The following is a 14938-nucleotide window of genomic DNA, read 5'->3' as shown; positions in this document are numbered from 1 at the left end:
GGAGGAACGCCGCAAAACAAAGTTGTGGCCTTTGAGGCTTTGTTCGGCTTCACGCAACTTGTAGCCAATCAATTCCCCCGTATGATGTAATGACAAAGTAAATGATTGGCCGCGACTCGGGCGAGTTGTTTACTGTTCTGTTCAATAATCTGTTTTCCCCTTCCAGCTGTAAATTTCCGAGATGCAGAGGCAGCAACGTTTTTGAAGTGCGTGTGTGAACAGGGGCTGACAGCCGGCTGCTTGGCATAAATGACCACCGTCTTGGCAAGTGTGTGTGTGGGGGGAGGGGGAGAGAGAGAGAGAGAGAAGACGAAGGAAGACAGAATAGTTATGCTGGCTCTGAGGCTCTGAGGTTGTCATATCTTATCAGACTGATTAGCACTCAAAGTATTATGGTGCCTTGACTCTCCTCCTCACTCGCTCCTCTCCTCACTTCACCTCCCCCATTCATGAAGCGAAGGAGCAGCAGCTCTTCCTGGATCCAGGAGGATTTTACCCCAACTGCTGCAACATGCTATAGAGTTTCAAGGCTCACACAACAGCGACGCTGCATGATAAACACGACTAAAATACGACCGATTGGCAAATAAGCACACACAGAGCGGTGTGAAGATAGACGCTCGGCCCGGTGCGTACTGCAGACGGAGCCTTCAAGGTCTTGAGAGGTGTGCGCATCCTTTAGGACATTACTCATAAAGTATTCATCTTTTATAAAAGCGCATCCCTACTTTATATGATCTAATCCTCATTTAGATGTACGTGGTAGGAGGGATCATGCTACTGGTATAGATATACGTCCACATAAATACGAAAAGGAACTTTAGTGCTGTTGAAGCTTCCCATTCTGCTGCTGCTGCCTCTCCTGGAGCTGTCTGAGACGCCTGAGTTAGACTACCACCCACTTGAAACGCTGCCTCCTCATTTAATCTAATGAGACCACAGTTACCACACAGCAAGGAGCCTGAGAAATGCAGGGTCACTCTGTTTCCTCTAAACACACACACACACACACGCACACACTGCAGAGTGATTACCGTGTGTGATGCTGTACTGCTGCCATCCCATAATCATGGAGATGGAGAAGGCAATAAAAGCTGCTACGATAACTTTCAACATGAATAAATAATCGAGATGTGTTCTCGTGACCAAAACAATGCAGGCTTAGCGATTCCAGGTTAATTATGAACAGAGGAGAACAACCAGCGCAAGTTACAAATAAGCCAAAACTAAAACTCAGAATACAATTATCTGAAGATGCAATGCAGTGTACAACAAACGACTCGGAGCTCCAGGCGATGACAAGACTTCTGTGGTAAAATATGGTTGGATTTTTCATTACTTTCTAGATGAGAAGTAGATATTCATCTACATAGCTGTCATGCTGAAGGAGGAGTAGTGAGAAAAATGTAGCTCACAATCATGTATTCTGGGAATGCCCGGGAATGAGAAAACATTGGAATGATGAATTAGCGGAATTAACTCTGATAGCTGCGATGCAACGTGGTTCCTTATTTAGAGAATCAGACAGGAGAAAATATGCAAGATGGATTTGATAGCTACCTTCAGGAATGGCCGAGGGAGTTAAAGTTATATCGATAAACTTAAGCCTAATAAGATGTTTACAACAAGAACATTGTTTGTTGACAACTGAAACCGAATTTGTTCAGGCATTTTTTTTTTTATTTTTTACCACAAAATTTCCAGGTCATTGAGTCGTAATTTGAAAAGGTTCAGGACTATTGAGAGTGAAGTCTGTGACGACAACCTGCTGCATCGCAAGTAGTTTATTTCCAGTCATTTCTTTTCCCAAGTTCATCTGCCTGATTTGCATAATATTGTGTGGACTTGAGGCCAAGCATGGTGGAAACACAGGAGCCTTTTCAAGGAACGTCCTTGAAAAGAAGTCACTGGAACCCAAAAACACCAAGATAAATATTTATAAATGCACAAAGAAGCTGTTCGTACAGGAACTTAAGCCCATTTTCATTTATAGCTGAGAATTCTCGAGGTTCTCTAATAAATGTAACATATACGATATGTCAGAAAATGATAGTGTTAATCAGTCAAAGGCTGTGGAATATGTAGTTCTGAAATGAACAGTTCCCCATCGTTCTGTTTCGTCAGGTTATGCTTGAGAAGGGTCAAACTCATGAAGTAAGGAAAGAACCTCGCAGCTGTGAATGAGCAGCTGCACCTGCCTCTGCAGCGAACGCTGGGTTGATCATTAACGTCGTTCATGGGGGACAGGAGTTCATGGATTATCAGCAATGAGCCGACCGGAGGGAACGGCATCGGGCGTGAAAAATAACCAAGGCTATGGTGCAAGTCGCATTGAGATCCTGTTGTAAGCCTTGTAAACAAGAGAGAAGCAGCTGAAGAATGGGACTGAACTCACCGCCCGTCAAACAGAAACACCTGGAATTATACATGCCCACCGATTCCTATGTTCTGTACGTATATGTTCTAACTGTACTTACTGGCTAACTACGTTTGCTGCTCTATTTTTAGCTGGTGGTTGTGTATATCTGGCCTGCTGTATCAGATTCAATTGCGCTTGGTCTGAGAGGAAAGGACCATCAGTGAATCTCAGGGGGGTCTAATAGTTCCGATTGAGGCCTAATTTGATAAACAGACTGACATTTATTTGTACATTCAGTTTTATCTGTGTGGTTAATAAGATTTTTCTGCAGTGGAACAAACTCAGAATAGATTTATGGATGTTTTTCATCACGGACGTGGAAATTAGTTTACATATTTCCAAGTATAGTTCAGTCAAAGTAGTGATCTGGTAAATATGTAGCCAAAAGAACAGATAGCTGAGGGGATCGAACACCAATCGTGACAAACCTAAAGACTGTCTGCTTGTAATGGTTCTTGGTTAAACTGTGAGCAGAAAAATAAAATAAAAAAATCCTACAGAAAAAGCCTGACATACAGGAAGCCATGAAAGCCCTGTCATATCATACACGACTGATCAAAACAACTGACTTCTGTTTTCAGAACGTATTATTTTTTTTTCAAATGTCACTCTGAGCACAAAGATAACCCAAATCCTTGTTCGAACCGCAACAGCAATATATTGAATTTGACATCTGCACAGATACTAATGCAACCGAACACAGTCTGAGTTTTATCAGAGGCCAGGAAAAAAAAAAAAAAAAAAAAAAAACATTTAAAGGAAGACAAGGACAAGCAACTGAATTTTGCAACTACGCCTCCAGTTTTTATGACTGCGATAGTGTGTGATCATAAAAAGTGAAATCATCGAGGCATCTGGAGTCCGCAGCCGCGCTGTAGCGGGAGAACATTGTGAGGAGAAAATCTTTGTGGATGCAGCAACATGTTTTATATATCACTTCAGATTCTTGAAGCTCCTCAAGATGTTTTCTTTTTTTCTCTTTTTCCCACCAACATAACTTTCTCTGTGTGTCTGCTCCCCTTCCCGGCATCTCTTTGCTCATCTTCAGCCTGCACATCATCGCCGCCCATCCATCTTAAACTCCGTCCTTGTCTGCATACTCTTGCTCTCCCTCTCGAAACCACAAGGTGTAAAGTTGATTTACTCCTGTTTTTGCTCGCCGTGTCATTCCGGATGAGGGGAGAGAGAGCGCGTCTGTTGTGCATGTCGGTGTACGGGGAGTGAGGGATGATCGAAGGGAATGGTCCGATGGCGGAAAAATAGCTGGCGGTGCATGTCCGGGGTAAAGACAGCATGTGTGTGTGTGTGTGTGTGTGTGTGTGTGTGTATGACAGCGATCTGACTGTAAAACGAGGAGATGAATTAGACAATGCCCAGTTAGACTCGGCTGCTCTGCTAGCAAGACACTCTTAAGGGTGTGTTTGTGTGTGTGTGTGCGTGTGTGTGCATGCATCCATGTGTGGTAAAGGATGAATGCACTGCTGACTTGTTGACTTGTCAGAGTTGAGGATTTTCCCTGCAGCAACTTTTTCTCGTTTGCAGCGAGCGTACTGTAGCCTGCTTTGGTTTGGGCTGTGTGTGCCGGAGACACGGCTGTGAAAAAGTACGAAAAGCTGCGCAAGCATAAATGCATACCATGCGCACACAAACTCAATTTCAACACAATTATTAGTCTAGAACGGTTTGTGAGCACCATCAATACACACAGACGATCAAAACGGCTTTTTGTGTTCACACAAACTTTACTCGCTGCTGTTTTGAACCCTGTACTGGTGGAACATTAATCTTATATTTTCATTGATAAAATATGATAAAAGCTTATTTTATGTAGAATCTTTTGAAAAGGCGCATAGCAACCAATCATACAATAATGTACAGACTAGACAAAATGACTGAAAATATCGTTTGTTTCTTTATTGAAAAAATATGACAATTGTGTTATCAACCATATTTACTTTTGATGAGCAAATGGCACAAAACTTGCAAAAAAAATCATTTATTTTGAAGAAATACAGCCTTATTTATGTATTATTACATTATTGGTTGCATTTAATATAATATGACAGGATGTTTTTAATGAGACCTGCAATAATGGCTCAATCATCCCACTATTGGCAAGTCACTAATTTATGGGCTTATTAAAAATGAAAACAGCCTAAATTATAAGATTGCTGGCAGGTATTACATTATTGGCAATGATTACAAAGTCAAATAATAATGATTAAAATGTTTTCTGAAGCTTGTAACTGTCCTATCAAAGTGTTGTTATGATGAAGGGGGAAGCTGCAGCGCGGCACGTTGGTTGTTTGGTTGTTTTCTTCTATGTTAATGAGTCAAAGTAGTCAATACACCGAAACCAAAGCTGCTCCCAAGGGTGCGCACTGTCGAGCGTGCGGTTGTAAGCAGCAAAACACGTTCCATGAATAAAAAAAAAAAAAAAAAAAGGCCTTCCACTAAAATACAACTCAGATCTATCAAAACTGTTTCAGGAAACCTAATTTGAGAATTTTTTAAGGTTAGCGTCTATTTATTGACAGCATATATATTCCAAAAGTCAAGCTCAGAGAACAAATGTTGGATATTTTTAACTTTTAGTCCCTCACACACAACAAAAAATAAATTCAATTTCCATTTAAAGATAGACAGAGACCTTGTAATTATAAAAGTTGGACTTCACCTCTGTATCTAAAACCTCTTTAACCCGAAAAACAAATTTACTTGATTGGATTTCAAGTGGACGACAAGTGACATGAAATATTTATTCAAGGATGTGAATAAAACAACAACATAAAGCAGCGTGAGTTCATTATGATTAAGATTAAAAGTGTTGACATCCAGAACCTGGCAGAAAGGTATGAATTTGAATGGGTTTGTTAAATTTTTTATTAAGAAATGAAATCAAGTGAACCTCTTGTCACAAGGTGCAAAACAAGTAAAAAAAGAAAAGGAAGGGAAGAGTGCTAAAAACTGAAACTGCAATTCCCCCTGCACCACAGATGCTTAAGAAAGATGAAACACAGCAGACACCGGGAGACTCACCGGCTCTGTCAGCTCCAGGACGTTGGCCTTGTACGTAATGGGGCTGCAGTCACGGGTGTTTCCTACAAGCGTGCACGGTAGAAACATGGGGCCCAGGTCGTCTCCGTCCAGAACGTCCACCGTGAGCGTGGTGGTGGCTGTGCGGCGCTCACTGGGGTACGGGGCTCGATCCTGAATACACAGACAGAGAGAGAGAGAGAGAGTCTGATTCTATATGCAGATGATGCTTCACAGTTTTGTTTGGGTTTCTTATTTGCAGTGGAACAAACAGAGGGTTGACTCAAAACCTTAAAGAATCACTCTCTATCAACACTGATTTCTATCTGTGCTTCAACACAAGCCCCTCCAACCCACCCGTGCATTACGATGTGCGTGTAGTCTATATTTGCAAGGCATATTCACGAGAAAATGACAATTGAACTGCGGAAAACAGCGGATGAAACAGAGTCAGCTTAAGGCTTTCTTAATAGAATCTAAAAACCTTGGAGTATTTCTGCTCCCCCAACAAAAAAAAAAAAAGAAAAAACTTCAGCAAAACATGTTCACTACCTTGACAATGTTTCAGGCTGAATGATGTGTAAAGATAAGTGAATGAATCCATCAGAAGAGACTCCTCCCAGTATTACGCACCATCTGGGAGACAAAGGATATTCTCAACTCATGAGAGCAAAACCTGCTAAATCAATAGCACGGACTATTTTGTGCTTCTGAAATCCTCATCGTGCCATCTCTGGAGATCAGTTTTCATTGCGTGTATTTGTGTGATATCCTATTTGGGCCTGTTTTTATATGCTCAAATCTTTAAACTTTAATCTTTTTATATGCAAAAATCAGGCCTTAAAGTGTATAAACCATTCTAAAAGGAAAGAAATCCACGAGTTAAGTCAAAGCCGTAATATTTTCTTCTCTTAAGTTAATGGAAGTCGATGTCTGGAAACACTTCCAACCCAGTGTGAGAGAATCTTTGAGAATACTCTAAATGTTGGCAAAACATTTCCACTTTAATTGTTTTCAAACCCTCCTTGTCGTTGGTTAATTGTCTTGAAACTGAAACTAATTAACTCTGCGACCCCAGAACGAGCGACGGCGCGAGCTTTCACTTTGACTCCTCATTCTCAACGATGGGCGTTTTTAACATAACTCAAAGAGTTAATTAGGTGTAATTGAGTTTGATCAATCACATTTGCAGTGCATTTGTACACTAGTTTGAGGTCTGGGAACGCGTGCACTGAGCAAGGCTCCACACGTTCCTGTGTAAATGATATTACCGATGCTCTGAAAAACCCTCAGTAGAACGTATAACCCAGAAACATACGTGACGACAAATAAACGTGCAAACTTGAGTAAGTTTAAGTTTAAGTAGGTTTCCTTCAGGAGACCTAAAGTTAAAATAACTGGTTTTCAGTGGCGCTCTCATCCTGCACCGACACCGAGTGTGAGCTTTCCTCATTTTTCCTTGCTCTTGTTCTTTTAAAATTCATTGTAACTCTCAACTTGTTGCTTTTACTGAAATATTCAGCATCCAATTACTGAGGGAGCTGTTTGGCAAATTCGCAGGGAGCGACTCATCTTGGAGGTCGGGTAAACTACTGTGTGTTTTGAAGATAATTAAAATATCAACTAACTAAAACTTGAAAAGTTCTCAGAAATAGACAAAAGAAGAAAAAAAAAAAAACTGGCTTCAGATCATCCCTGCTTTCTCAACTTTTCCCATACATTTGTTTGGATTGTGGGAAGAAGCTGGAGCGACCAGAGAGAAGCTGTTTTTTTAAGAAACTATTTTCAATCACCTACTTTAAAGCGACACTAAGGAACTTTCAGTGTTCGTTGATTTTGGCGGCGCCAGTGGACAAAAGCGGTAGTGTTTTGCCTGAACGAGTACCACAGTTCCCATGAGGCCTAGCGCGTGGCGTCGTAAATTGCTGCTCCTGGTGGCATGCTGTCGGACTGAACTCGCCTTCATTTGTTTCCAGTGGCTGTGTGAAGGACGGATAGCGACGAGGTAATGAATCTAATGGTGGCTAAACAATGTTATATCATGATGTGACTCATGCCGTAAAGCAGTCCGTACATTTGGAGTGTTTTAGTGTGCAGGGTTCCTACCACCCTCCTCACAGCTGCTTAGTCCAAGTGAAGCAAGACTGACGCCCTCAGGCCGTGACAGAGGGGTCAGTCATCTAGCTGTAAGTCGATGTATCGTCACAAAAGATATTAAAATGTTTTATTAAAGTTGAAAAGTTCCTTGGTGTCGTTTTAATTTATTACATTATTGGGAAGTTGTTACATTATTGGTTTGCTGCCGTCCACAACCTCGTTCCCACAGGTGAGTGTGGAGTTGTCGACCAACAAAAAACCTTTACAACTCTCTCTCGTTTTACCACAACTGTAAAGCGCAGTGACAATATCACTGCGGCAGACATAATGTAAATGCTCCCAGCATGCACTGCAGACTGTTTAAGACATGCAACAGAAGGTGTAAGAAGAATAAAAGCTATAAATGGTCTTTTTTATGTATAGATATGCGCTTTACTAAAGAAAAAACTCATAAAAAGAAGAATTTACTTTGAATAAATTGTAATTCTTTTAAATGAATGTATCAATACATGTAACAGGTTAGCTTTATACAGAGGAGATTCAGAGCGTCGTCTCTCAGTCTACATCTTTGGGAGGAATTTATATTCAGGAAGTTCACAGCCACTTGCTACACTCTTAATATTGTATCGGGATGAACAGTGAATATGTCAGCCTTTCAAGCAGCCAGAAACACATTAATCTTTCAGTGTACTGTTGACTTTTAATAATGCTTTCAGGGTAAATGGGCCTTGAGATGTAAGAATACTTGGCAGAATACTTTGTAGAGGACGAAAGTTTTTTTGTCACAACAAAAAAATCTTAATGGTGCAATTAGAGACGTAAACAGTTTCCCGCTCTGCCTCGGTTTAGATCCTTCTTCTTCATCTCATTGAGAAAAATTAACAGCACTGAACACCACTTTTAAAAATGGAGCACACAACAAGGCTGGGGAATAAAAGAAAGGAAAAAAATAATAAAAACAATTACATTAACACAGACATTAGTGATAGTTAAGGACGCTGGTACACATCCCCGAGGGCGGCCCCGGCAAAGCAGGACTAGTCAGGAGGGCTGGGGAACATTAGCGCTAGCATGATAAAGAAAATTTACATAAAAATAACATCGCCCGAGGCTGCAGACTGTCCTCCCACGCAGTCAGGGGAGGATGCCTTTCCTCCAGCCGTCCTTTACAACAGGTTTGAGGAGAAAACCTCCCAGTTTCATTCTTTTTATATGAAGTGATAAAACTCCACACTAGACTCGGAAATGTTCCGTTACAGCTCCACGGAGAAAAGCAGGCATCCAACAACAGCTATCTCTCTCACACACACACACACACACAGAAAGAGAAAACGCTTACATTTGCCTGTATGATGACCAGATATCGAGTTATCTCCTCATAGTTGAGTCTTTCTCTGAGAACCACTGAGCCGAAGAGCGTCAGAGGGATGTCAAAGGTTCTGTTGGCTGTCTGAAACACATACAAATAGATTACAACCACAAACACACACACACACATCCAGGACACAAGTCAAAATGGAACTTTTTTCAAAACTCTAGGAATGCACTAACTCCAAAAAAGTTAGAGCAGCAGAAGCCTCATCGATTTTAGCATCATGCTGAATTAAAATGAATAGAGAAGATTTACATCTAAAGAATTTTAGAACAAAACTAAGTCGTTTTTGATGATTTCAACATTACTCTGCTCCAAAACAAAGCAAAGACATGAAAAAAAAGACAATTCAAAGCAGTGATGCAATGAAAAGAGGCAGTGGAGATTCAGACGTCAACATTTCTGCAATTTCTCTGTTTTTTTTTTCCCACCATGATAATAAAATAATGATCTTGTAGAATCAATACAGTTTTGGGGCTGCGCAAAGAATGAGAGATCAGACAATACGTCTTCAAACAATAAATGTCAAGCCCTGAGGTCGACCAGAACCAGAGTTTAGAAACAATATTTGTCATTTGGACTTGCAAACTGGTTTGTTTGTACAAAATGAAAGCACAGAAAAGCTATTCTCTGGAGGAAAGTGTCCTTATTTTAACACACATGTTACCGCATGACAAATAAAACCTCTTTGCTCTGATTTATGTTGCTTCCTCAGCCATGATAAATATTCCCAGTTTAAAACCCCGCAGGTCAGCAGGTATGTGGGGAACCTACCGGGTCTCTGGGGTTGTACTGGATCGTGTACTCTATCTGTCCGTTGGGACCGTCGTCGATGTCCGCCGCCCCATTGTTCCCCGAGAACCCGGAGAAGATGGTCGTTCCTACTGGCGTCAGCTGAAAAAAAAAAACAAAAAAAAAAAACGCATAAACAATCCAGAGAGATCTTTTTCATCCACGTCAGCAGACTTGTGATGTGAAGCGCTTGGAAACTCCGTCTCTCTGACATTAAACAGCTGCGTCTTGAAATGCAAACACCTACTGACAGATTAAAAAGGAGGCTGAAAACTGCACACAAATCAAACTATATGGAATCTTCATGTAGAAAACAAACTATGGATGTTTTGCAGCTTTACTGTGCTCAGATGAGGTTTACATGCATGAGATGAAAGAAACGCCGGCAATGTGGTTTAAAAAAAAAAAAAAAAAACTTTTCTGTCCATCTTGTCTGTGCCTCAATCTTCCCTTCATCTCACTGGAGTGAATATTCACCACAAGTCAAGAATCCATCTGATAAAAGCGGGAAAGTGGGTGACCCAAATGCTCACAGCTATAAAATAATGAGTCAACGTCAAAACAAATTACAGCAGTGACCAAAAGAAGTGTGGGCAGGAGCCATAGCTTATTACACCTACGCCTTGCCTGAGATGAAATTAATAAACAAACTAACAGCGAGTTCCTTCCAAAATGTGGTGAAAAGAGAGAAAAAAAAGACATGCTGCCACTTTCAGCACAGCATTACAGCAGTAGTTCATTTTTCTTTCCATATAAAGATTTTTTTTAAACCGTCAGTCTCAGCAAGAAAGCTTCTTTTACGGCCACTTTTCACTGTGAAAGATGAAGATTTCAGTGGATTTTGGGTTAAACTTTATATTTAAAAACAAGCTTGTTATTAACTTCCATGCGGACGACACAGCACAGATGAATACGTTTTCACTTTAAACTGTAAAATGAGATAAAATTAGAAAAAAAAAAGAAGATATTTCAGAAGTCATTTGATCTGTTCAACATGAGAGCAGAGCGCTCGCCGATGTACATGAAAGAAGAGAACTTAACAGCGATAATTTCAGCCGCAAGCGTTGGGATTTATGATTAGGTGTGTTAATCTCTGACAGCATGAGAAACATTTCAGATTGAGTTTATTTGAGCTTCTGCACCAATAACCCGTCACATCGCTCCCTTTCAACGCGGCTATCTCTGCCTCCCGCTGATCTAACAACGGCCTTCAGAATCTCTCACGCCGTCTCTTTGCCTCTTCTCAATGCGGTCCTAATGAAACTCCAGACTCGGGCACCAGTGCCAGCTGCTGAAATGAGCCGCTGGGATCACCTTGTGCTCGGAAACTTTCACAGCGAAAAATGTTCTCCACATTCTTATAAATAACCATAATGCATTGCTGGTGGCTTCTGTCAAATTCACTTTCCTGAAGTCAGTTATTGTGAATAATAGACAACTAAGAGCAGGTTTATCGTGGACAGTACAGGAAAAGCTGGATGAACTCCTCTTAATATTAAATTTATTGCGTTGCTGGTGCGAGTCTGAGGGGTATTGGAAGTCAATTAGGCAATAGTCATCTGACTAATGAGTACACTTGCACTCAAATCCAAATAAATCTGCTTCTGCTTTTAAAATATCGTCCATATCTGAATAAATGGAGTCACTTTTTCAGAAATTATTGCCACCAAGACGACTGCATTTACCCTGGCCTGGCACGGGAATTGTGTTTTTCTTTTTACGACGCACCCCCTAAATTGTACAGTGGCCATTGTTAATGAATGGAAGTCGCTGTTTCAGCAGGAGTAATGAGAAGGGGGAGAGGTGTAAATGGCGGTGTGGCCAGAGAGGAAGAAGGGAGAGACTGCAGGAAATTTATACTCTGTGGCGGAGGAAAGGTGGAGAGGGTTGAGAAAAGGTGACATAATGAAGAGCTGGGAGTGGTGAGGGGGAATACATCTGTGTGTATGATGAGGAAAAAGGTGCTGCAAAAAAAAAAAAAACCACAAGAGAGGCCAAGAGAGAGAAAGAGAGGGGTTGAGAAGACAGATCGAGTCGGACAGGCGGGGGAACACCGCATAATGAGATACTCTGCAGGGTCGGTCGAGGTGTGTGCTGGCAGCAGGTTGCATGTATCCTTGTCCAGCTTAGGTTGGAATCTTCTCTAGTTAAATTCACTTTCCCCAGAGTCTGGAGGACAAACTAACGCTGGGATTGACATCTTGGAGATTACTCCAGAAGCCCCCGAATAACAGATTTAGATTCTCTCCATGGCTGCCCGAAATCTCTGCTCCGTGCCCCACCACAGCGTTGCTTTCAACTTTAGTCTGAAAGCAAAAAGAAAACCAGGCTTTGTATTTAAAATGCATTGTAGGATACACCTGTGCCATGCTCTCTAATGCTGGCAAATGACCCACAGAGCATCATGGGAAAAGCCTTTCCACAGAACACTTGATCTTCTTTATTCATGCCAGACTGAACAGTAGCTCTGGGGTCCCCAGCCTCACACAGATGAGTCCAGTAGCTGCCATCGTGATGGACAGCAGCACTACAGGGTAAGTGCAATAAATGGCTTTTGATTTAAGAGAAAGACAGTAGAGTTTTTACACTGCACTGACTTTTATTGGGCGTTTTTTTCCCCCCACTTTATCTCTGTGAGTGCCAGAGGTTTTGTGTGTGTGTGTGTGTGTGTGTGTGTGTCTGTGTGTGACAGGGTGTGCACGTGCGCTGCACATTTACCTCGCTGACGGCGACGTAGTATCTGGGCTGCTGGAAACGCGGCGCGTTGTCGTTGCGGTCTCGCACGACGATGCGAACCTCGTGCAGGATGACGGTGCCGATGAGCTCGTTGGTGCACTGAACCTGAACCACGATGGACTGGATGTACGACGGCGGCTGAGGGGGAAAGCAAAACAACGCTTCTGGATTGAATACACACAGTAAACGAAGAAACCTATTAAAGCCATATAAACTGCGGGAAATATAAAACTGATATGGGAAAAAATGAGCAAATCAAACCGAATCAGCTGTCTAAAAAAACTGTCTAAAATAAAAACTGTAAGATCTCAGCTACACTTAAGCTACTAATGTGTGAAATTTTCAAACACACCACTTCTTCTGAGGTTATTAATGTGTGTAAATAAGATAAGAAGAAGGAAAAAAAAAAAGCAAATGTATGCACGATATGCAAATAAACCAATGTGGGTGGTGTGGGCGTCGTTCCTGTCAGTTTATCAGACAAGATCATAATTAAACAGTTCACACGGTTTAAGCAGTAATTAACCTGACACATATAATGAGGACAATTTAAATTATTATATTAGAAAGCAATATCTGTGTGTAACATGTACAGTGGTTGAAGAGTGCATGTCAGAGGTGTCAAACGTATGGCTCTCTGGCCAGAACTGGGGCACCAGAGAGTCTAACATGGCAAAAAACACCAAGACCTGATGGTCATGGTCCACGTACGTCTCTGTCCAGGACGCGCCCGGTGCTGTTCAGGTACAGAGCTTGTTTGGAAGGATCGAGGATCACCCAGTGGTCATGATTGTCCCTCAGAGACAGAGAGATGGTTCGGTCTGGTCCTTCAGCCACTCCGTTTATCTGCATGTTCTCCACCAATAACGTTCCTGGAACAAAAAAAAAAAAAAAAAAAAAAAAAAAGAAAAGAAGAATTATGTGTTATAAAACAACAGCTAGAGAGACGTAAACTCTCAGATTTAATTAACGAGTGCTGTTAGGCAGAAAATGGAAGGAAAACATTTTGCTCCGAGAACAAAAATTATTAATAAACATATGAAAAAAAAAAGAAAGAAACCCCCTGACATTTCAGAAAGAACATTCCACTTTTCTACATGTTTCTAATTAAATATGTACCTGGAAATTATAGGACGTGAGAGAGAGAGAGAAGTGGAGCAAAAAGCATGTGGAGAGCAGAGAAATCAAATTATGTGATAGCACATCGGATGTGAAGGGCAATTTTTTTTTTGTCTCCTTTGAATTAAGACTGAAATGAACAAGAAACAAAAAGAGTCTTTTTTTGTACATATATTTGAAAGAACATCTTTAACTCTTTGTGGTTTCAATGAATAAATGAAGCTTTGGGTTTAAGGCATACAGATACAGAGAGAAACAAGGGTCGGTCATCTCACAGGGGTAATTATGAGAAGTTAGGTTTAAGGCAATCTTTGACATTCAGTACAAAAAATAGGAAAGTCAAGAGAAGAAAAACAGCAATAATGAAGAGGGACATACAGTAGTGTCTACTGAAGTCCAAATCAATACCAAAGCTGCTGTTCTTTGACCATAAAACACTGCATAACTTAGAAGACACTATGTATTCTTGTTGGATTTGCTGCTTTAAATCGGAAACTACATTTTTCAAAGTGAAAAGTTGAAGCCAAGCACATCACAGGTTTACAAATGAAATACAAAATGCGATCACCTTTAATACAGTCACACTCACTTCTTAACCTTTTCAGAACAATAACACTCATGAAAAATACTTTCAGGGTTATATTGAAACTTAATGACATGTTATGAGAACGAGACATCTTCTTATCTTCTTGAGACCTTAATTGACACAGCGCTGTTTTTCAGACCGTTATATAAAATTCAAAGCACAGCTGAAGCTCTCCTCCCCGCACTCGACTGTCAAGGTTAATGACATATTGTGAACTTAGGAACTAAATGTATAAATTGTTGAAATTACAGAAGTAAATACGTCAAAGAGGTATATTCATATATTTCATGAAAGTCGTCTCTTGCAGTCGTTTTACAATAAGATGAAACTAAACTTTGAGTGAAACTACTCTTTAATCAGTTTGGAGTTTCCATAAGCCTGAGATTCATGAGAGTTAATGATGGTCAACTGTTGAAAGAAACTAGAATGTAAATGATAATGTTTTATGAATATCAGATCTATTTCCATTTGGTTAAATGTTTTACTGTCGCTGATGATGGTTTCCTGATGGAAACCAGCTGTTTCCATACAAAGCTCCTCATTCCGCACAAGAGCATTGAATTAGTACATTAGTAAAAAAAGAAAAAAAAACCATTTTAAGACAGGCAATTATTTGATGCAAAGGAATTACATAAAAAAATAAATAAAACAACCTTGGGCTGAGATTCAAGATGAGTTCAGTTCTGCTCAATATTAATCCATCTTAACTCATACATATAAGCTTAAAGATAACCATCCCCACTTTTAATTAAAGAAGTTGTTGCTTCGCTCCATGTTTTGT

General features: G+C 40.7%; 1 protein-coding gene across 1 annotated transcript in view; it reads right to left on the bottom strand.

Moving 5' to 3' along the window:
• The window catches only part of LOC115392820 (protocadherin-15-like), a 178816-nt gene that overhangs the window by 113057 nt on the left and 50821 nt on the right, over positions 1–14938 (bottom strand). The window contains exons 5-9 of the mRNA XM_030097425.1: positions 13164–13324; positions 12435–12590; positions 9699–9818; positions 8892–9002; positions 5459–5629 (exon numbers count right to left, since the gene is read on the bottom strand). Of these exons, the coding sequence (XP_029953285.1) occupies positions 5459–5629; positions 8892–9002; positions 9699–9818; positions 12435–12590; positions 13164–13324 (719 nt within the window). The remainder of the gene's footprint in view (positions 1–5458; positions 5630–8891; positions 9003–9698; positions 9819–12434; positions 12591–13163; positions 13325–14938) is intronic.

This window comes from Salarias fasciatus, chromosome 8, assembly GCF_902148845.1.
Source record: "Salarias fasciatus chromosome 8, fSalaFa1.1, whole genome shotgun sequence".
NCBI classification, from domain to species: Eukaryota; Metazoa; Chordata; class Actinopteri; order Blenniiformes; family Blenniidae; genus Salarias; species Salarias fasciatus.
The sequence above is the reverse complement of the archived record's forward strand: the minus strand, read 5'-3'. Positions and strand labels throughout refer to the sequence as shown.